The sequence below is a fragment of the Salvia hispanica genome, chromosome 4 (genome assembly GCF_029641045.1).
Source record: "Salvia hispanica isolate PSC_SH4W2 chromosome 4, Shi_PSC_v1, whole genome shotgun sequence".
NCBI classification, from domain to species: Eukaryota; Viridiplantae; Streptophyta; class Magnoliopsida; order Lamiales; family Lamiaceae; genus Salvia; species Salvia hispanica.
Genome location: NC_142695.1, coordinates 54390594 through 54414735, shown reverse-complemented (window position 1 = coordinate 54414735; position 24142 = coordinate 54390594). Strand labels below are relative to the sequence as shown.

General features: G+C 34.4%; 4 protein-coding genes across 11 annotated transcripts; 1 reads left to right on the top strand and 3 right to left on the bottom strand.

The window, feature by feature from the left end:
• Positions 1 to 627: 627 nt before the first annotated feature.
• Positions 628 to 2616, bottom strand: LOC148929453 (putative disease resistance protein At1g58390). The gene is made up of 2 exons (XM_089056859.1): positions 1923 to 2616; positions 628 to 806 (listed from the first exon to the last, which is right to left on the bottom strand). Exons 1-2 carry the CDS (start codon positions 2614 to 2616, stop codon positions 628 to 630), a joined length of 873 nt encoding a protein of 290 aa, XP_088912985.1.
• Positions 2617 to 3876: 1260 nt separating this feature from the next.
• LOC148929452 (putative disease resistance protein At1g50180) lies at positions 3877 to 9088 on the bottom strand. The gene is made up of 4 exons (XM_089070159.1): positions 7999 to 9088; positions 4218 to 5984; positions 4098 to 4134; positions 3877 to 4020 (listed from the first exon to the last, which is right to left on the bottom strand). The coding sequence occupies exons 1-2, from the start codon at positions 9068 to 9070 to the stop codon at positions 4228 to 4230; spliced, it is 2829 nt and encodes a 942-aa protein (XP_088926285.1). The 5' UTR covers positions 9071 to 9088; the 3' UTR covers positions 3877 to 4020; positions 4098 to 4134; positions 4218 to 4227.
• A 5076-nt stretch (positions 9089 to 14164) lies between these two features.
• Positions 14165 to 17596, top strand: LOC125194483 (putative purine permease 10). The gene is made up of 3 exons (XM_048092725.2): positions 14165 to 14305; positions 14481 to 15149; positions 17055 to 17596. Exons 1-3 carry the CDS (start codon positions 14278 to 14280, stop codon positions 17510 to 17512), a joined length of 1155 nt encoding a protein of 384 aa, XP_047948682.2. The 5' UTR covers positions 14165 to 14277; the 3' UTR covers positions 17513 to 17596.
• A 303-nt stretch (positions 17597 to 17899) lies between these two features.
• On the bottom strand, positions 17900 to 22419 carry LOC125194481 (protein REDUCED WALL ACETYLATION 3-like). 8 transcript variants are annotated; one of them, XM_089056330.1, is made up of 16 exons: positions 22139 to 22419; positions 21523 to 21619; positions 21222 to 21362; positions 21072 to 21128; positions 20923 to 20995; positions 20457 to 20615; positions 20143 to 20292; positions 19775 to 20030; positions 19572 to 19687; positions 19403 to 19489; positions 19206 to 19294; positions 19028 to 19090; positions 18874 to 18930; positions 18636 to 18732; positions 18397 to 18551; positions 17900 to 18101 (listed from the first exon to the last, which is right to left on the bottom strand). In XM_089056330.1, exons 2-16 carry the CDS (start codon positions 21570 to 21572, stop codon positions 18089 to 18091), a joined length of 1563 nt encoding a protein of 520 aa, XP_088912456.1. In that variant the 5' UTR covers positions 21573 to 21619; positions 22139 to 22419; the 3' UTR covers positions 17900 to 18088. The 8 variants fall into 8 exon arrangements, with proteins under 8 accessions (XP_088912456.1, XP_088912457.1, XP_047948678.2 ...); XM_089056331.1 differs by having other exon boundaries at positions 21222 to 21359; XM_048092721.2 differs by having other exon boundaries at positions 22159 to 22419.
• Positions 22420 to 24142: the final 1723 nt, after the last annotated feature.

The window sequence follows — 24142 nt, the reverse complement described above, 5'->3', positions numbered from 1 at the left end:
TCAAATTTTTTTATAAAACCAAATACTCCATCCATCTCCCAAAATTCGTCACCATTTGACTCACGAGTTTTAATAAATGTAATAGAAAGTGAGTTGAAAAAGTTAATGACATGTGAGTCCTACTTTTATATATTAGTTTTAAAATAAAATGTGAGTGAGAATGAGTTATTGGAATGTATGGTCAATTACCAAAAATTGTAAAAGTGAAAGGTGACAAATTTTTAGGGATAGGCGAAAAAGAAAATAGGTGACAAATTTTCAGGGACGGAGGGAGTACTATAAAAAAGTGGATCTCTTATTTCACTAACTTTTCTAATTCACTATTCTTTATCTTTCTTAAAACCACCGTGTTTGCACCAAATGTGACTCTTATTGTGGACGGAGGGAGTAGTATATTATTAGAACTTAAATATTACTACTTCCGTCCCCAAATATTGACACACTTTGATCTGATACGAGTTTTAAGAAATGTAATGGAAAAAAGTTGGTGGGATGTGGGTCCTACTTTTAAAGTATTAGTTTTATAATAAAATGTGAGTAAGAATGAGTTAGTGGAATATGAGGTACACTACCAAAAATGGAAAAAAGTGAAGTGTGTCAAACTTTCAGACGGATCGAAATGGTAAACTACGTCAAACTCTCAGGGACGGAGGTAGTAGGAATTACATCCTTGAATCGCAGTATTACCAAGCAAGGAAGCTTTCCCAGAATCCCCATTGGATCATCCTCAATCTCGGATTCAATCAAATCCAAAACTCTAAGTTTCGAGCTCATCAGGTCACTCTCGCACTTTGCTAGTGCCTTGCCTAACATACACATAATTACCAATTGATAAAGACTGGGACATGTCAAAGCCTTCTCCAGCATTCGCTCACTTGTTAAATCGCAACTTCCAACAATGATAACAATACAATCCTATATCTTGTTCCAGTTCATAATGCCATTCATGATAGCTGACAAGCTTTCATGATCGTGTACTATTGCACCAAAACGTCGGAGATTCTTCATTCTGCCCATATATTTAAGTTCATGACATCTACTATCAAGCCATAGTTGAGTCTCCAACTCATTTACTCCCTCATCAAATTTTACTCGATAATTTCTATTGTTTTCAAACTTATAAAGAGGAAGAATCAAGTGTTTTAATAACAACATCTCTTTAAAAACATTTGGAACTTCAACATTCTCTGATAGCCGTAAATCAAGGGTATCCACAATAGTAGGGTGGCATAACTTATAAAACGTTTTGGCAATGAGCTCACTGAGTATTTCAAAATACTCAACCCTGCATGTGTTTTTCTTATGTGCAGGTTGAACGATGGCGAGTGGTGGCGGGTGTTGAGCTTGTTAATTTATTAAGATGGTGGTTATGAACTTCAAGCATAGTTGTGTCTTCATACATAGCTATTCTTTCTCTTGGTCGTCTTCCGCTGAATTTTGATACACTCTAGAATTTGTTTTTGGAATATTGGCATCTTGCCTTCGGTTTGAGACCTTAGCCTTTTCTTGTGATTTCGTCTTGGATATTACGTCGTACTCTTCAGATGTTTTGATCGTTATTTATGATACCTTCCTTCTTCTTTTAAACTTCTAGGTTAAGTTATTGTTTTAAATACTCTGATAGTTCTTTCGAATCTTTTGGTCAATACTCTTTAAATGAAACACTAGCCTATGTTTACTTCTTTGGAGTCTGTTTGGGTAGCAGCCGCCGCATTTATTGTACCCTAGGAGGGCGGGCTGTTACACCAAGTGTACCGAATTCCTAATGGACGATGGTAGCTTATCAAGTACACATGCTTCTAAACGCAAACTTCTAAGGTGAACAAGACTAGTGATTCCTCTTGGTAACTTTCTTCATGCACATTTGAATCTCACAAAAACTAGGTTTCTCAACAATTTGAATTTTTGAAGATCAACCATACTTTGTGGAAGAAACAGAAAAACATTCGACTGTATGAGATTGGTTAACCGAAGAGACCTTATATGCTTGCTAGTATCTTCTCCACAAGCGACTGCAGGCTCGTGTTCAACTTCACTCCTGAAACCAATAGCCAAATGTTGTATTTTCATATGCAAGGAAGATTCCCGTAGTAAGGTACTAAGTTTCCCACCTTCATACTCCAAACTCAGCGCACCCAAATCCTCTCTTTTTCCCAATTTCGAATATAGTTCTCGTACTACATCATGAAGTTTGTATGAACCAAACTTTATATTTCTACTTGCTACATCATAATCATAAAAAATTTCAACTTGAACCATGGACCTGGACGCTAACTCACTTAAGTACAGCTCAGCGATGTCCATTAAAGTGTCCTCATTGTCTCCAATATTCTCATATGAAATCATGCCTTGTGCTATCCATCTCTTATATAGACCAGGAGCATATATGGTTTCATCCTCATCATATATACCCATATAGAGAAAGCAGGGCTTCAAATAATAGGGTAGACTTTCATAGCTTAAATTTAGCACTCCATCAATCTGCTCTTCATCACCATATATGGCTTTTTTGATATGCTCATTTACTGATTCCCACTCAACAATTGATTTTTTCTCTCGCAAATCCCCACCGAGTAAAGAAATTGCCAATGGCAAATAACCACATTTTTGTACCATTTCTTTACCAATAATAATTTCAAATCTTCCTTCCAATGCAAAGTCTGCATATTGAAGTAATATTAAATGACAATCGATTGAATAGTGCAATTGAGTCTTGACTAAGAAAGTGTTCTTATGAGTTCTTTTAAAACAAGTTAGAAATTGTATAAACCCTTCAAAGTTCTTTCAAATTATTTAGCAATATAAGCATAAAAACAAACTTCAGTAGCTTATGAGTACTTCAAAAATATTTTTATCAACCCAATAACAATTTTATAAGCAATTGTAAATTTACAAAAATAGTTCTAGTGTGCTTTGTATTCGATTATTACTGCTTATAAGCTCAATTACGCAGTATTTTTGACAATTTCAAATCTGTTGATAATATTACATTTTATAAGGTACTGGACCAGTTGGTTTGTCTGAGTATCAGTGTTTGATTCGGTCTGATCCACACACCCGTGAACTAATGAGATTCAATCAAATATCTTATGTAGATTGGAAAGAATACACCGAAATAATTTAAACGAGGTTCCCCGGAGAATGCACTCCGGGAGGGTGGAGTTGGAGTCAAAATGACTCTGAGAATGCGCTTAAAGTAGTCAAAATGAATGAACACGTTCAATAAAAAAATCTTTTTTTTCTGATTCATTTTTTTTACGACACAAATCTGGATTCTAAGATTTGTCAAAAAAAAAAAAAACGTATCCATGTTTGAGTTCGGATTGGAATTCTGATTGAAGTAAACAAAAAACAAGCCTATTTATTTATGGTTCTAAGACCGGTAGTTCTAGTAGTCGACTCAATTCTTTCAACTATTTCTCATTATAAGAAAGGGTAACAAAGATAAAATACGAGCTTGTTTTATAACAATAGTAATTAATCGTTGTTGTTTCAAGGTCAATCTATTCACTCGTCTAGATAAATTTTTTTCCTGTTCACTAATAAATTGACTAATTAAACTCATGTTTCTATAATCAATTCGATCCCCCAATTGAATCGGGGGCAAACACCTACGAAAAGATCGCTTGGATTTAAGAAAGGGTCACTTGGATTTATCCATGGTTTGTTTGTTAAAGTATAAAATAATATTTCCATGTATAAGTGTGCAATGCTCCTATAATGGATCGACTTTAAACATAGATTAATTGAGCAATTCAATACAAACCAATTTAACGCAAACACAAATATACAATAATTCACTTTCAACATTTGAGTTACTGCAAACCATCAATTTCAATTCGAACACGACATCATTTCAAATATAACTATGTTATTAACCCACACTAAACAACTTTAAATTACCAAGATTCCAAACAATTACTTATACACAAACACATAGTACTAACTAGGAGAAAAGAGTATAAAAAGGATCAGAGAGAAATACAACACAACTGAAGCAAGAAGGGGAGGAAATTTAACCTGCAACAGAAGAGAATAAAAATAAAATACGAGGCGAAACAATCTTACAAAGAGTTAGAGAGTCATTAAAACCTTACCAAGGAATGTACCCTTTAGAGAAAGGTAGTTATTCACCTGTAAATCAGCAATGACATAATTAGAGCTTATGATTTTATTTTGTCAAAATTAAATAAAGAAAAATGTGAGAAATGAGATACCTGGTGAAGACTATTCCTTGATGATAATTGAAGGGACATGGCGGACTTTGTGGAAATCCTGTCCTGCTGGTGATACCCTTTCTCTCAATTCCGGCATTTTTTGAATTACGAGAGTTTGAAGGGTAGAAATGCCACTCAATCCCTCTGGAACCATCTCTAGACAAGAACACTCTCCGATTGATAATTTAGAGAGAAGGGGCATGGCTCCTGACTCCACTCTCCACTCCCTCAACTTTGGTAAACCTCTTAATACCAGCTTCTTGAGACGAAGAAAACTGTTCGCTGTACACCTCATCTTCTCCCCAACAAATGATTTCTCATATAATCGCAAACTTGTCAAGCAAGGAAGCTTTCCCAGTATCCCCATTGGATCATCCTCAATCTCACAACCATACAAATTTAAACACTTAAGTTTGGAGCTCAACAAATCATTCCCGCACTTTGCTAGCGCCTTCCCTAACTTACACATAATAACCAAATAATAAAGATTGGGACATGTCAAAGCCTTCTCCAGCATTCGTTCACTTGTTAAGTCGCAACTTGCTGTAGTAGTAACAACACATTCTCGTATCTTGTTGTAGTTCATTATCCCATTCATGATAGCTGACAAGCTTTCATTATCGTATATTCTTGCTAAAAAATATCGAAGATTCTTCATTCTGTCCATACATTTAAGTTCATGACATCTACTATCAAAGTATGCTAGAGTCTCCAACTCATATACTCCCTCATCCAATCTTAGTCGATAACTTCTAATGTTTTCATTTCTATAGATAGGAAGAATCAAGTGTTTTAATCGCAGCATCTCCTTAAAAACATTTGGAACTTCAACATCCTTTGAATAGCTCAAATCAAGGGTATCCCTATATACCAAATTCTTCATGGAAGAGGGTAGCTTATCAAGTTTACATCTTTGTAAACGCAAACATCTAAGGTGAACAAGTTTAGTGATTCCTCTTGGTAACTTTCCTCCTGCAAATTTGAATTTAAAAAAACATAGATCTCTTACCAATTTGAATTTCTGAAAGTCAACAATACTTTGTGGGGGGAACTCAACAACATCTGATCCTATGAGATTGAATAATCGAACAGACCTTATATGCTCCCTAGTATCTTCTCCCCAAGCAACTATATGCTCATGCTCGACTTCATTTCTGAAATATATTACCAGATGTTGTATCTTCATATGCTTAGAAGCTTCCCGTTGTAAGGTACTAAGTTTCCCACCTTTATACTCCAAACTCTGCACACCAAAATGCTCCCCTTTTCCCAATTTCAAGCATAGTTCTCTTACTACATCATGAAGTTTGCATGTACCATATTTTTTATTTCCGACACCATAATCAAGACTAATTTCAACTTGAACAATGGACCTGGAGGCTAACTCACTTAAATACAGCTCAGCGATGTCCATTAAAGTGTCTTCCTTGTCTCCAATATTCTCATATGAAATCATGCCTTGTGCTATCCACATGCTATATAGCTCCCAAGCATATATGGTATCATCCTCACCCAATATACCCAAATAGAGAAAGCAAGGCTTCAAATAATAGGGTAAACTTTCATAGCTTAAATTTAGCACTCCATCAATCTGCTCTTCAACTCCATATATGGCTGCTTTGATGTGCTCATTTACTGATTCCCACTCAACAATCGATTTTTTCTCTCTCAAAACCCCACCAAGTAAAGAAATTGCCAATGGCAAATAACCACATTTTTGTACCATTTCTTTCCCAATTTTTTCAAATCTTTCTTCCAATGCAAAGTCTGCATATTGAAGTAATAATAAATGACGATTAATTGAATAGTGCAATTAACTAAGATAGTGTTCTTACAAGTTTTTTAAAACTAAGTTACAAATAGTTCAAGACCTTAAAAATTCTTTCAAAATATTTGGCAAAATAAGCTTATAATCAAACTAATACTCTATAATAAAATAAGCTTAAGTAGCTTATGATCACTTCAAAAATATTTTTATCAACTCAATTTATTTTTTACAATTTATAAGCAATTGTAAAATTACAAAAATAGTTCTAGTGTGCTGTGTACTCGAATATTTACTTTTGATTTCATTTCTTTATAATTCTATCTCTATTATGACTATAATTATTTCGCTAGCTTATTAGCTCAATTATTCAGATATTTTTGATAATTTCAAATCTATTGATAATAAGGATTTTGGCCCCTAATATCATGGAACTTTCAAAAAGTTGGACTTTTTCCACGAACTTTTAATTTGGCAAATAATATCACGAACTTTACCTGAGTTTGTGAGTTCCCACCGGGGAAAAAATTACGGTAAAAAATATATACAAAATAAAAATTTAATAAGAAATGAAATGGATAATAATATCAAAAAATCATTTTCGAAAGAAAAAAAAGGGTCATGGGACGGAGGGAGTAATAGTTCAGTGCTCCACATTAAAAGGTGAATTAAAAACTATTTACATTTATTAAATTTGGAATCTAATGGATATAAGCAGGTGATGTAATCGGACATTTAAATAATTTGGTGCTGAGTTTTAATAAAATATTAAAATATTCAACCTTTTTACGTTAAAAAAAATGAAACAAGTAGTAATATTTTCTTGAACCATATCCCAAAACACAAAAATAAATGCGCAAAAATGCGATTAGTAAATATACTTACTAGACAATTTATTATTGAAACATATGATTTTTTTTAAGAGCAACATTTTCTCATGTGGAACCATATTCCAAAACTCACAACGTAGAACCACGACTTGTAATTTATTATAGAAACAGGAATTTTTTTAGTAAAATCGTACTCCTGCGTCTTATATTATTGTAACAAATGATTGGATTTTAATATAACAATAAAAGAAAATACCCAGTTGATTTAACCTTGGTCAGTGAGACTAACTAGTATTAGTAATAAACGAAAAAATCCCAAATAATAAGCCCAGTAGAGTTAGAGAAAAAACATTGATTCTATGAAAACCGGAAGAGATCAATTATTACATTATATATTATTTACATTATTATAATGTGGACTCATAATAATCATAAGCCTTTTCGTTATAATATTTTTGGAAATGCTAATTAACTAATACAATTACATTTCTCGTGAAGAGTTAACACAATTATTTAAATTAAAAATAATAAAGAGAGGAAATACAGAGAGAAGGTAGAGAAGAGGGGTTGTATTGAAAATGGATTCTCTCAAAAATATGAGATCCACTAATCCATATTTGTCCTTGGTGTACTGGGAATAAGGACGTCAATCTAGCCTGAAACCCGCGAATAGAAGTCTTGTTTTTTTCATTTTAGTCTATCTGTGAATAGATGTCCCGTTTTACTTTTATCATAAATAGTACCCCATCCATTCCATAGTAATGAAGACATTTCTTTTCGGCACGAAGATTAAGAAAATTGTGTTAGGTGAGTTAAGTAAAGAAAGAATAAAGTAAAAAATAAAAAAGGTGGAGAGATGAAGAAAGAAAAAAGTAAGAGAGAGTAAAGTAGGTGTGGAGAAATGTGATGACTTTTATTAAAAAAAGAAATGACTCTATTACTATGGAACGTACCGAAATGACAAAATGACTCTATTACTATAGAACGGAGAGAGTAATAGGGTCCCACATTCCACTACTAACTCATTTCATTCACCCCTATGTTTAGTACTCCTAATCGGCTTTGGCATAGAGGTAATACATTCCACAGTCCACTCCATATAATAATAATAATAATAATAATAATAATAATAATAATAATAATAATAATAATAATAAAATAAAAAATAAAAAATAAAAAAACTGACCTGGAATGCTGTCACGGGGAAATGCTTTGTTTTTAAGAAGTTCGAAAGCAGCATCCATATGTAAAAGGCTATGTTCCACTGCCAATCCAATTTTTGCAACATTTTGTTTTCGTGTTGTAACCAATATTTTGCTCTGCAAATTTTGGACAATGAATGGATGCTTCAACTCCTCCCAATGAGAAAGCTCCCAAACATCATCCAAAACTATGAGACATCGCTTCTCTCTTTGTATCTCACATAGTCTCTCTGTCAATTCAAAGTCGCTCAGACTTGGAACCTCCGCCCTTATTTGTGGCTCATCGTTCAGAATTGAAGTTGAAACAACATTCTTCTTCTTTTGCTGCTGATTCTCTAGCTGCCTTAGAACATCCTCCCAAACTGATCGACTCTCACATTGCTGAGTAATACAAACCCACGCGGAGAGATCAAAGTCGGTCGTCTCATTGTAGAGCTTCTTGGCAATTGTGGTCTTGCCTGATCCTCCCATTCCCCACACTGAAATAATCCGATCCTCTGTATCTTTCCCTAGGTGATGAACAAGCTGCTTCACCTCATCCTCCATGCCTACAAAGCAATCTCCAATCTCCAAATTGGGGAAAGTCTTCCTTGACATGTTGTTTCCACCCGAGCTTCCCCCCTCTGCATTTGGATTCATGATTATGCTTCTTTTAATGCCGTTATTTTGCATATCCTTGCTTATCCTCTCCAGATTCGATGTAATTTGTGAAATCTCAGAGCCTAATCGGTGGAGTGAGTTGCAATCTGTCAAAATGCAGGAATAGTTGCGGACGAACTGCCTGAGGCCTCTTCTCCTTGAATAAACTCGATAAGCTGCGTATCTTTCGATTGCGGCTTCCGATCTGTAGACGAGATCTCTGATCTCAGAGATCCAATTGGAGATGGTTCTGCTCTCATGCCGTCTTTTATCAGCGTCTACGAGGAAACACTTCATCTCTATGAGCTGCCTCTCGAGCTCTTTCACTTGATTGCCCACACCAGATAAAAACCTTCCCTCTTCCGATAGCAAATCACGGATGGTTTGTAGAGCAATCGACACCACTGCCTCTGCCATCGCACCAATTTCAAGCTTTGATTGTTAGGTCAACGATCAGGTGTGAAGAGGAGACAGATAAAAAGGAAGATTAGAGAATTTTTGTTAATACTTTAGTATATATTTGGCATTGGAAATTGAATCGAATGTTCATACTAAATGTTGTTTCTTGTTACAATTATTCTATTCAATTAGCAGGCCATTAGTGGCTTAATAGTCACCTACTACAAGTGTTCTTTTCCATTTTGTTAGTCAATATTCTCCAACAACTTTTCCTTTTCTATTTGGGCATGATTGTAACTTGCATATTGTTATTCATTAAATCAAAATTAACAGAATATAAATCATGGAGTCGTACTTCAAGTATAATTGTTTTTCAAAATAGATAAATTATTACTCCCTCCGTCCCAAATAATTTGGGACACTTTGACCCAGCACGGGTTTTAAGAAATCTAATGAAAGTGAGTTGAAAAAGTTGGTGGGATGTGAGTCCTACTTTTAAAGTATTAGTTTTATAATAAAATGTGAGTAGAAATGAGTCAGTGGAATATGGGGTCCACTACCAAAAATGGTAAAAGTGAAATGGGACAAATTATGTGGGATGACCCAAAATGGAATACTGTGTCGAATTATCTAGAACGGAGAGAGTAACTTAGAAAGAAATCCTTAATAATTATTCATATTTATGTATTTTCTGATATACGGTCAATTCTATGGATTATATATTAAAGTTTTTATTATAGTAAATTTGATGAGATGCAAAAAGTTGTGGCATATACTTGAGCTGAAATGTGTGTTACAATAACACAAGATTTTTCATGTCTGCAATAGATGCCACCAAGCTATGATAAATCGTCATCTCGATCATTGTGTGCGCCATCTCCTTATTAATCCGGTATGCCGGTGAAATTCTTACATGGCCTGTACCATACCAAAGTCCTTTCGTGAAATTCCGCTCTTTCGAATTTCAACATATCGAAAATATAATATGATATTGTTATTTAAATTGGTCATAGCAAAATTCGATAAGGTGAAAATAGGATTTTTATTCACTCATACTTAATTATATTGTTATTTAAATTGGTCATGCCGAAATTCGGTAAGGTTAAAATATACTCCCTCCGTCCCAATGTAGTTGGGACATTTCTTCTACAAATTATTTTGTTCTCTCTATAGACTTGGTAACAGAAGCAGAAACCTCATCGGAAATCAACAACAAATATCTACTCGCACATTACAAGTGGTGGCTTCAAATGCTCCTCTACTCCTTCTTCGTCCTCTCCGACTCCGTCTAGAGGTGTCAAGTGGGCCGGGTCGAGGCTTTGCTATGCATGTGTGGGCTCAGCTAGGGCTGGGGTAAAATATCGAAACATATTGAAATTCAACACATATTGAAGTTTAAAATTATAAATATATATAAATCCATTTAATTTTTGTGTTATTTTTCAATTTTGAAATTATATTTTTCGTGAGGTATTCGATATGATAACGATATTTCGATATATGGTTCTTAACGATATATCGAAATATCGATACGATAATGATATTAATATTATCCATATCGAAAGTTTCGATATATCAAAACTTTCGATACAATAACGACATGAATTTTTTTCATATCGATATTTTCGATACGATACACGATACAACGTTTTCGATACGATATATCGTATCAACCCACCCCTAGGCTCGGTCCAGCCCAGCCCGAATCCATCTGTAAATGGGCTGGGCTGGGTCGGGCCTGAGTCATGTTCTAAGTTTTTAGAGAACTGATTATATAACAAAAATAAATGGCATTATAAAACACTCTAATACACCAACAAAATATTGACACATGGACATTTCTCTCAAAATATTTTTACTCCTTTCTTTTTTTTCGGAACTAGTTTTACTTTAACTTATTTTAAAAAATACAATGAATCTCGTAGTCATTCTTAAATTGAAATAATTTTTTAAAATTAGAATATTTATCAATATAGTTTTTATTAGTTTTATGATAATTTAAGCATATAATCTAATGGAGTGATAATTTAAGTATATATATTCCACTACATCATAAATTGAAACTACCAATAATTTTAAAGTGTATTCTGCAAATTATTAGAAGATTTTGTTCTTTGTACTAAAAGAATTTTTATTCTCATTTCTTAAATTTATATTTACATTAAACTGAATTGATTTTAATCTTAAAATATTTTGCAAAGATAATTAAAAACAAGTCTTAGCATAAAATATTACACTGAAATGATTTACATGTGTGTATACACGAGTTCCACAACAAGTCTATGGTGTGAAGGAATACTATTATTTTAAATTTTTATTCATCTACTATAGACATTTTGTAACAGAATTCATTAGAACACAAATACACGAGGCAATTCATATATAAAATAATAAAATCATCAATAATAAAGTGGGTCTCTACTGGGCTGGGCTTGGGTCTGGGCCGGTTCTAGACATGGGTTTGGCATCAAATGAGCCTGAGCCCGAGCCAGTCTTGGATTTATAAAAAGGTCCAATTGGAGCCCAACTTAACTCTCAAGCCCAGCCCAGGCCAGCTCTATTTCTACTAGCAGGGCTGTAGCAGACCTAGGCCAGGTTGGTCCGGCCCACTTGACAAGTCTAGCTCCGCCACCGCCACTATCTTAGGCAGCCTCTACTACAACAACGGCGGCAAAAGCAATTGGATCGCGACCTTAGTCCAAGTCAACGGAATCCCCATTCTCATCCCCTTCCTCCTTTGAGGCCTATATTAATAAATTTGTAATTATTATTTTAAATAAAAGTTATAATTAGTAAATACTCCACTGTAAAACTTATGATAGACTTACCATTAATTTGAATTTAATCTTCAACTCAGCACAATCGAATTTCAAATAAAATATCTTGTATTAGGTTTGATTGCTACTCCAGTGGTAGGGGTAGTAGGTTTGCATAATTAATTGCATTACCTGTCCTCCATGGCATACTGCTTTGAAAAATATATTCTTCCCATACTTGTAAAATAATTTTATTTGTGCCGGCACGAAAATAGATAAAATATGAGAGAAAATGTTTTTATCAAAAAAAATGAAACTAATTTTAATTGATGCATTAAAAGAAAAATTGAATTATTTTTCATAGACGAAAGTAGCCTCTGATTTGATTTCATAGTCGAATTTACCAGTGAAAAGGTTTAGAAGGATGGTGGAGAGGTGTTAGTTAAAAGTTAGTTAGTCAGTTGATTAAGTTCTTAGCAGCTGTCGTGAATGAGCTAGCAAACTAGATGCTTAGTTAAATTTTGGTTTGATTGCAATTTTAGAATTTAGTTGTAAAAAATAGTAGTAGGAGTATCATTTTTAACATTTTTTAAATGTTTAAATTGATATTATATTTGTAATAATAGTAAGCACTCCTTCTGTCCCATAGAAATATGTCATATTTTTTTTTTTCGTCAATCACATTCAAATAGATCATAGCTATTTATGATAACTTTTTCTTTCTTCTCTTTTATTTTATCAACTATGCTCCATATGGTATATGGTGGATTAGAAATAAAGTTGTTTTCCAAAACTTTGAACCAAATTGGGAGGTTGAAAGAAAACTAATTTTGTGGAGGCTCGGCTCATGGATAAAAGGGTGGTACCCGAACTTCCCTTTCCTACCAGGAGAAATGTATGATGAGCTGGTCAAAGCTAGAAAATAGTCTGGAAGTATCAAAGCACCAATCCACTTGCCAATTAATACAAATGTGAACTTCATCTCGCCTCTTTTGCCTTTTGTTTGCTGCTGGGATTGTCTTGGTTTTTGGCAGTGGTGCTGCTTTTGCCTCTTTGTTGCTTTCTTTGTTGACAGGAGGTGTGTTGGTCGTGGCTTTGTTGCTCGTTTCTTTTGTGTCTTTGTTTTTGGCTTGTTGCTTGTTCTTGTTTGGCGCTCTTGTTGTCCGTTTTTGGTTGGGTCGAAACATTTCTGCTAACTGCCGTTGGTGGTTTGAGCCTTTTATTCAATCAAATAAAAATTATTCATTACATAATTTCAACTATTTTTTTTCTTTCTCTTTAATTTTATCGATTAAATATTAAAATCTATGTCAAACTCAATTTATTTATTTCTATGGAATGAAGAGAGTATATTTTTATCATAATGATGACAACCCTACTTCCAAATCTTTATAATTGTCGAAGATGGTTGCGGAGCTTGGGAAAAAATTGGGATTAAAGTAGTTCTTTTTTTTTTATTTTTAATTGTAGTTTTGTTACTTTTAGTTTTAGATTTAAATTAATTGTTGTTGTTTTAGTTTTAGATTTATAAAAGTTAATTTAACTGTTGGTGTTTTACTTTTACTTTTAATCAATTTTGAAGTAATATGAAGTAGTAGTAGTAGTTTTTTAAATGATGAATTTGACTTTGAAATTGAGTTGGAACTAAAAATGGGACTGGCTTACTTGGATTGAAATATGAAAAGCTAATATACAATTGAAGAATGGGGTTGGGGCTGAGTTTTTCGGGTCACACTATATAATATGAATGTCCTAAATTCATGTTTTTTTTGGCAATGTTGCTCTGTTGTTAATTGTTATTACTACTACTACCAGTATTACCCTCTCTGCTCCATAAAGGTATGAACCATTTAATTCTGAAAAAAATAATTTAACTAATGAAACGAGATTAATTCTTCATTAATAATACTTTAATCGATTTTTTTTTTAATTTATCCCTTTTATTTATCAATTACTATCTCCGTCTCATAATAAAAGTTACATTTTGTCATTTTAGTGTCCCACAATAAGTAGGTTTCATATTCCACTAACTCACTTCGCTCACATTCTATTATAAAACTAATATAAAAGAGTGTACCATATATTTCATTAACTTTTCTAACTCACTATTTAAAACCCATGCCTACATTAAATAAATATGATTTCTATCATGGAACGAGAGTAATATGCATTAAAATTGGTGTCCAATCAAGAGTGCATATTCTTTCTGACTGCGAGGATTATTCACGTGGCTTTTACAACCCCAACAAAAATCTGTCCTTATCTCCTCATTTTCATGATCACCATGGAAGAATGTAACCACAATCAATGGAGAGAAGAAGCTCTATGTTTTTTACTCTTCTATATTACTATCATCATAAATAAATCAATCTACAGATATTTCTGTTCTCTCTCTAGACCTCAAACCAGTAGCACAAAGCTCACCGGAAATCAATCAACAAGAACTCTCTCCTCACTTTCACAATCACCATGGGAGAAGTGCAACCACAGATCAATGGTGAGAAGAAGCTCTCTGTTGTTAACTCTCCTTTTATTATCATCATAAAATAAATCTATAAATTATGTTTTTTTTAGTTTTTCCTTTTGTAAAACTTTTAGATCTATATCAATTTTATGTAAATTTATTTAACAGCCCTTATTTATTAGTTTAAAAAAGTTTTTTTATAAAATAGCTCCTATCAGTGATGATTTCTGCGTCCGTCCCTGCACACTCACGGAAGCTGAAGAAAACTCACCGGAAATCAACAACAAATCTCTCCTCACACGTTACAAATGGTGGCTCCAAATGCTCCTCTACTCCTTCTTCCTCCTCTCCGGCTCCGGCTCCGCCACCATCCTAGGCCGCCTCTACTACAACAACGGCGGCAAAAGCAATTGGATCGCGACCTTAGTCCAAGTCATCGGCTTCCCCATCCTCATCCCCTTCCTCTTCTTCACCACCGCCGACACCGAAAATCGGCGCCGTCCCCTCGCCCTCGCCGCCTTCAACGTCGCGATCGGCGTCTTCCTCGCCGTCGACTGCCTCCTCTTCTCCATCGGCCTCCGCTACCTCCCGATCATCACCTACACGCTGATCGGGGCCTCGCAGCTGGGGTTCAACGCCGTCTTCTCTCTCTTCCTCAATCGCCAGAAATTCACCCCTTTCATCGTCAATTCATTGGTCCTCCTCACCGTCTCGTCCACTCTCCTCGTCTTCGATCCCGAATCCGGTGACTCCACGGCCGCCTCGGGGCGGAAATACGTGGTCGGATTCGTCTGCACCGTCGCGGCCTCCGCCGGGTATGCGATGATGCTGTCGCTGACGCAGCTGGCCTTTCAGAAGCTGATTAAGAAGGAGACAGGTACGTAATCCCTACGTTTCTTGCTGCAATGATTTTTTGAAGAACATTCATTTTATAAAGTACTTCCTCCGTCCAGATGACACGTTTTCCTTTTTAGTTTGTCCCAACTAAGATGACACATTTCTTTTTTGGTAACTTTCTCTCTCCAATTAATACACTCAACCACTTTTTCTCACTCCTACTAAAATATTCATCTTTCTTTAACCAATAACTCCTAAAACTCCATGCCGACTAAACAATGTGCCATCTTAGCCGGGACAGAGGGAGTAAGAAATAAAAACGTTTTCATAAATAAAAAATGTTGTAGTATAATTTTAAAGGATAAACTAATTAAATCAAATTTTAATAATTTCTGGAATTAATACTCTGTCACTTCATTATAACTAAGTTTGAAGTACTTTCTTTTTATCTTTATTTTATTCTCTTCACCTAATATACAAAATAAAATTGCATAAAATTTCCTGCCATCCATAGAGCCACCTTCCTTGGAATCGAGGGAGTATTTTTTTTAGCACGAAATTAAGATAAAATAAAGTATAAAAGTTACTACTTCTGTCTTTGAAAAATAAAAAATTAATATAAATTTTAATGCACAATTGATAAAATTAAAAAAAAATAGATAAATAGTGAAGAAAATAGTATTACTAGATTGGCAGGTCCATATTACTATTGTCGTTTTAATGACATACTCCCTCCAAGCAATACAGAAGCAGAACTAGAGTTCTTCCTGAAACATTATTTGCTTTTTCAATTAAGATGGGATGCAACTTTGAATCAAAGAATGGTCATAAAATCAAGATCTATCGTCTCCCCATAAGCGGGACCAAGCATGTTGCCGCCAGAAGCCCATATTTCTTATAGAGAATCTCCTAATTGTTCCAGAGCAACTAGAAAGATATTCTTTATCCGCGAATAGGAATCCCGTTTTTCTATTTTAATCCGTCCGTGAAAAGGATTTTCGGTTCACTTTTACCATAAATGGTAATAGGGTTCCACCTTCTAATAACTCATTTCACTCACATTTAATTTAAAACTAATATGCATAAGTAGAACTCATATTTTACTAATTTTTTTATAACCCACTTTTCCTAACATTTCTTAAAATACATGCATCTAAGAAATGGAACTCCGAACTCCTAATGGCGGACGGAAGGAGTACGAGTAATATGGCTAAAAAAATTCTTAAAATAAAAAGTTTCTATTTCTAAGGAATGAACCAAAATAGAATATCTCCTACTCTTTTCATCCCATAAAAATATATAATTTGGATTTTGCACGGATTTTAAAGTGTAATTATTAAAATAAAAGAGAATGAGAAAAAGTATTTGAAATTGTGTAATGGTTCGTGGGACCTATAAAAAGTAAAGTAAAAGAAAAGGGGAAAGAAGTTATCATAAATAGATATGGACTTATGTATGCGACGGACGAAAAAGGAAATATGACCTATTTCTATGAGACGAAAGAGTATTTTAAAGAGAAGAAATAAAGTAATAAGATATTTATTTTTTTCTTTTCCTAACCTATTTGAGACTTAAAAAAAATACTCTCTCCGTCCCACTTTAGGAGTCCCGGTTTACCATTTTTGGGTGTCCCACTTTAGGAGTCCCGGTTGGAATATTCCATAAATGGTATTAGGCCCCACATTCCACTAACATTTCCCACTCACATTTTATTATAAAACTAATATAAAAAAGTTGGACCCACATTCCACTATCTTTTTTCACCTACTTTCCTTTGAATTTCTTAAAACTCATGCCGAACTCAGCCGGAACTCCTAAAGTGGGACGGAGGGAGTATATACTACTACGACTAAACAACGGGGGAATACGTACTATACTACTATATTCTAGATTTATGGAGTATCACCAAGAAAATTAGATGACATGAAATAAATATCCGTCTCAGCTCGCGCGGTGATGGAGATGACGATCTATCAAAGCCTGGTTGCCTCGATCGTGGTCGTGATCGCCCTATTCGCCAGCGGGGAGTGGCGGCACCTCGGCGGGGAGATGGATGGCTACAAAAGGGGGAAAGTGGGCTACTTGATGAATCTGGCGTGGACGGCGGTAGGGTGGCAGGTGTTCGGAGTTGGATGCGTTGGTTTGATCTTCCAAGTGTCGGCGCTGTTTGCGAATGTGATCGGAATGCTGGGGCTGCCCATGGGGCCGGTGCTGGCCGTGATGTTTCTAGGAGACCGGCTGAGCGGGTTGAAGGCGGTGGCGATGGTGGTGGCGATGTGGGGGTTCGTGTCGTATATCTACCAGCATTATCTCGATGATTTGGAGATGAAGGAGAGACAGAGAAGTGAAGATGGTGTGCAGCTTCCGCTTGTTGATCAAAGAGGAGCTTCTGCTGCATCTTAGAATTTTTTGGAGAATATGGATGCAACTTGCAAGATTACTGCATTTGTATGTATCTTTAATTAATTTTATGCCAAATTAAGCCTAGTTTTGTATGGCACGACGACGACAACGACAGAGAAGGAGGGTGGCACACAGACGGTAAAGGAGGATGGAGCCGGCAAGAATTCAGGTTGAGAATCGAGATAGAAAGGGTAGCGAAAGAATTTTCAGATTAAAAAAAAATGAAAATGAAAATATTTAAACTTTATGTCAATGAAATAACATAATCATTTTTATCTGGAAACCAAAAATTAGATATATTTTACTACAATTAAATAGATGTTCAATTATTAATTTTAACTATCTAGCTTACTTACTAAAACAGGGTAATACTGCGGAATTTAGATATGAGAAACAAAATACAGATATGAGAAACTCCAAACCGCCACAAACATCCCTACAAAACGTGTTACAGAGTTTTCTCTTTTCTTTATGATTAAACTTCCTGATCAAAACTCGGCAGATAATTTATCAATTTCTGCGTAATACGACACAACACTACATATATCCCGTTGCTGCACCCACTGCAGCAATCTTTCACAAGCCCTTGCTGCATGATAGAATTTGTCCAACCAAATAGCATCGAATGCAAATCAAAATACAAGATGCAACAGATCTCTATACAGTGGATTAATCTTGAATTTTGAGGATTAATAAACATGATTTCTACTGATTGAACAGTCACAGACCAAACAGGCAAAAATCTATGGTTAAATAATAAGCACTTATACATATGGTCGAGATTAAAAACGGGTGTAATCAATGAAGTAAGCATGCTCGAGGCTACGTATAATAACATGAATCGAAAGAACATAACAGTATCAGTGGATGAACAAAGAACTTACTAAGGAGGGATCTGAAGAAGAATAAATGATACACTGTATAAACACGCAGCGATGGCAGCTCCAGCAATACAGTTTTGAAATAGCTTATGACTGTCTTTTGTTGGAATGAAAGCAACCTTGAGTGTATTTGTCAACTCAAAAAGTCGATGTGATATCTGCACCAGTAAAATAGTCAACCATGAACCATCTGTGTAATAACGTTAAAAAACTTATTTAGAGCAACAGAAAGGGTCACTCACCAAGATATAAATAGAAGTTGTCAGCAAGAAGTTGAGCAAAGGGTAACCTGGGATTACAGAGAGTAGCCATTTAGGCTGTCCATTGGGCACATTGGACCTGCAGATATATCATGAGGCCTCATAGTTCAGATTGAAGTTGGCTTGAATTCGATTTTGTTATTGTTCAATTGGATCTAGATGCTGTGCCGAAGCTACTGAAATACGTAAACATAAGTAACCGGTACACAGAGTTACTGACCTCAGCCATATGTGAAACTGGGAAATGTAAGTTTCCAAAGTAATTTTTCCGAGCCACCTGGTACATAAGAACAATTTATATGATCAATTAACTTGTGCTATTTAAATCGGTATCGAGAGGGGATAATGTTAAGAGGAAACAAGAGAGCACTTACGCGAAAAGGGTCAAAGAAAAATTCCGAAGATGCTGACTGAAATTTCTTAAACAAATATAGACACTGGAACAAAATCAAGGGAAGCAAATAAGAAAAGAACCATAGGCTAGATGCTACAACCTCACGAGATATTCTTATAAAATGGAAAGAGGAATAGGGGAATTTCCTCAGTACATACGTTATAGGAATCCACGACGTGTAAGGATGGAGCTTGTTGTATGAAACTCTATCCAGCTTGTATATGTATTCATACCACGAGTATCCAACCTATTCCAGATAAACAAGAATAGAGAGATTAAAATTAAAGAAACCCAATCACAAATTCATCAACAGGAATCTGTACAAACAATATTGTGAAAGGATCAAGTGGCTTACTATTAAAGAAACAGTAACAATGGATGTTTTGATCTTGTGTCTCCGCTTGGTCTCAGACTCCTCTAGTTTTTCCATCCACTTCTCAACCTACAATGAGAAAAATAAGCCCAATTTTAAGTTCATGAAAAAAAGAAATAATTAAAAAAATCAAAAAAATTTGAAGGATTACATTTGGGTGAAAATAGGCATAGATCATTCCAATGATCCATATATATCGGTCAAGCCCAGATCTAAAATGCCATTCATGTAGTCGTGGAAGTCCTGGTTTTGCTGGATCACTATATCCTGTCATTAAGAAAAAGAACTAGATAATTATTATTCAGATATTAGTTTTACTAATACATAGATTCAGAAGCTATGATATCCACTAACCCAATAGAAAAGTAAGAGGGCTCCACAAAGTGTCAAAAACTCCCGGGATCTCCCACACCAAGAAAACCACAGCAAAGCACATAAAAATCTTCAGAGCCATCACTGATCTTATCTCATTATAGTTGTAGCCAATACCAAGGGCTCCATAAACCATAAGAGTAAACAGGGTATGCATAGGGCATATATAATATAACATGTAGTCATTGTTGAGAACAATACAACAAAAGGCCACGAAAAAGTTCAGTCTCCACATCATCTGCATGGAGAATATAATCTAACTTAAACTGAGAAAAGCAAAGAACTGCTTAACTAAGTTGTAATAGACTAATAGGTAAGAGGAAGATAATTTGACTAGGGAATATTGTCACCTGAGCAAATCGAGCAACACTAAAGTCTTTTCGGATGTAATAGTAGGAGAAGTTTCCAAAACCAGTCATCCAAACATACGCTGCAATAAAAATGCGAATTGCATTGTACATCTCTGATGCAGCAAAGTAATGGTACATCAGAAAGAGGACCTGCCAGAAACAAGGAGAAAAATGGTAGAATCAGGAATTTATGCCCTCCTACCTTCTGCCATAATATCTATCTGAAGGCTGGCAAGATAGTGAGACCATCAACTATGCAAATTAGTACTCCTACAAATAAGGTAGTATAAGATAGGGTTGAGGAATCTCCTTGCCTGCATATATCCTTTCCACTCTTCTGTCTGATGGCGGTTAAGATAAAGGATGGATTTCCCAGATATTGGAGACTTGTCATTATGTTTTTTCAGTGATGTCATCGCTGAAGCTATGACAAGAAGCAAATACAAGAAAACGAATAGATCGCGGCTGTAACTCTGTCCAACAAGGAAATAAAAATAAGAATGCATTAGTTCAACGTTGCTTGAACTATTCTAACAAAATAGTGTAGTATTAGTAAGATTTTCACAATGACCTACAGGTTTACTCAAATTATATGAAAAAAATTGTGACTAGTGCTGAAATTTAAGAAGATCATTTGATTTGCTAATTTCCACTAGTTTGAATCCATGTATATTAAGTACTCCCACGTCCACAAAAAAATTGCCCCTTTCCATTTAGAGTAGCAAGTCCACACAACTCAAGTTATTTATTATTGAAGTAAATTGATTAGGAATAAAGCACCTTGGTTGAATATGAAAAGAAGTTTGTGCGGTCACACAAGTAGAAATAGAATAAAATCAAGCCAAATTCAGCCCTGCATAAAGATTGAAATATCAGTGACAAAATTACAATAACATCATAAAATGAAATCAAATTGATCAAAAACTTACATTGCCCTCAAAATTTGCCGATTTTCAAGCAAGAATAAGTCATCCATCGTCAAAAACCTAAAAGAGTGAAGCCCAATAAATAGTTAAAGATTTTATAATCTGACTGAAGAACCAACCCAGAAAAGTACACAATATGTTACAGTGGCTCACCTAATTAGGTTTGTCTTAATAGATGGACTGGACAACTTTGTGGATGATGAACTTGTTAGACCATCTTCCATCAAGACAGATCGATCATCTTCCTTGACTATCTGACTTTCTAATGGAACCAAATTATCATCCGAATGGCTGCTAGCAGGAAAGAAAATGTACAATCAAATATCAGTAACATTTATATACATTTCTCATATTTGTATGGCCTTAGTCGGTTCAGCTAAGCAGAAAGAACATTCGCCCAAAGCAAATATCGATGCCCATAAAGAGATGGCATGGAAACGGGAAAGGTGCTCACACTTTGGAAAAGAGCAATGTCTTCTTGTATTCCAACCATTCTGAATACATCCATGCTGCAATAACTGGAATAACTCCAATAAGAAATGACACCTGGGCTATTATAAGAATATGTTTCATCACATGCAATGTGAGAAAAGATTCAAAAATGCAGAAATTATATCGAACAGTAGCAAGCAAGTAGTGTAATCAAGGTATACAAAAAGCTTACTGGTAAGCAAGAAGTAATGTAAGCAAGAAGTAATGTAATCAAGTAGTAAAACCACATATACTAATACAATCGATGCAAAAACTTACAGATTGCACACTTGCAGTTGAATATGCTATTGATTTAGTAGTTTCACATCCTATTCCTACGCAACTTAACAACAAATTCACAGTAATTCATCTAATCCCCAAAAACACATTCTCTGTTTATAGAGCTATTAATCAAATCAGCAGCTAACACTTTCAAGGAGAAAGTCAAATTGTATGAAATCGGTTGGACTAAAACTAAAACCCCCAACTATGACGACGATCACCAGAATTTGCACTTTACTAATCAAGCAAACTTCACAAAACGCAAAATCGAAACAAAAATCAGAGAAAACAATAACAAAATTAAGTAAACTACTAACTTCAGATAGCGAATTCGCACCTGTCCAGCCGTCAGAGGTCCAGAATCCGCCGCCATTCGCTTCGTCCAACTTGAACAAACCTATTCGCGAAATCAATCGATTCAATACGCAAATCTACACAATTTCCATGAATCGAGAGAATGCGCAACGCTGAAGTGCATAGAAGAGTAGAAGATATAGAATCGAGATCCGTGGCAGCAGTGAGCGCCATCTGTTTGCTTCAACGACTGATAATCCAAATTTTGCCGGTTGAAACGTCTCATATTTTTCAGGCTAACTGTCACTGTTTTTTACCATATTTATTTATTAATTTCCATTTTCAAATTATCTCGGATTTGTTTCCGATATTTTGCGTTAACGCTAATAAGATTTATGTTTAATTCTATAATTAGTTTTGATCCATACAAATTAATACTATATCTTTGCAGTTTATTTAGCACTAGCGGATCTAAACATTCCTCAATTAACATATTAATGCTATAGAGTTTAATTACGATAATGTCAACTTTAATAACATAAGTATGATTAGCGTGATTGTTTGTGACTTCTTTGGGAGTTTCTTTACAAGTAAACAATTTGATTTGCGTAATTAATGGAGATAGGTTTGTGTATTTTCATGGAGAGCAAGCGAAATAGATTTATAGTAATTTTTTTACAACTTTGGATGGCTTTTGATAATAAAGAAAACATACGATTTATAGTGTGACACTTGTCGATCTATAAATAATGCAATAATGTTAGAATAGGTAAATTTTGTTTTGTCCTATATTTATTGACTTTAAACATATACAGCATAATTTTGTTTAGAGAAAATTGAAATTTTAGTCACGTGATGAGTAATCAATTCAAATAAGATTTATTATCAATCCCAAACTTTTGCCATCAATTTTAATCTTGTGCTTTATTAAAAAGGAAAAACATCACTCAACCCACATCCCCCAAAAAAAAATTTAAAAAAAAAAAGAAAAAAAAAAAGAAAACTAGGTTAGTTGAGCAAATATACTTTTGATAGACTTTTCTTATATTTCTTTTATAAATATACTCCCATCCCCTTTGTCCCAGTTTTCTTTTAATAACTTTGGATCGCCCTGTAAAAATAGTCATATTTTCATTTTGAGTAATTTTTTCTCACTTAAGAACTGGGTTACATTCTTTATTAATAATACTTCACTCATTTTATTTTCTATCTTTCTATTATTTTATTAATTTTATACTTCTTCGTTTCTTCATAGTTGAGGCGGAACTTTTTAGCACGGAGTTTTAGAAATAAATGTTGGGTGTGTTAAATAAATAGATAAAAAAGTAAGATAGAGGAAGGTAGAGAGAATAAAGTATAAAGTAAATAAAGTAGAGAGAATAAAGTAAGAAATAGAAAAAAAATTACCATATATAGAAATGACTCAACTATAAAGAAACGGAGGAAGCATTAAAACTCATGTCATCCTCAAAATTTCTATTTTTATGGAGTGGTAATTTTATTATCAAGCATGAGAGTGTTCCAAAAGTCAGAACTAATAATCTGCAAAACTTTCATAGTCAGGCTCCTTAAATTATTTTATATTGAAAGTTATTATAATTGTTAAATTGAAAATTCTTAAATTCCAAATTAAAGCTGCAAAGGTAAACTATCACTTTTACTATGGTCACTTGAATTCATAATAATATTAATCATTTATATAATATCATTATTTTAATTCATTTATAACAGATGTAACTTTTATTTTAATTCATATATTAACCGATCATGAATTATATATAGACAGGATTAGGTCCTAATCCGAAATTTGGGCCGGGTTCATGTTGAAATATCTATACAATATATAAAAGGGGAGTTTTGGAGAAATTAACAAAATTGCCATTTAATTTAAAAAATTATAATATTAAATAAAAAAATGTATAAACGTTTGATTAATAGCTAAAAACATGTGAACTATGAAAAGTCTACTACATGAGTGGGAGGTCGGAGAGTGTTATATTGCTAACTCATAACTTAATTGCTAACTA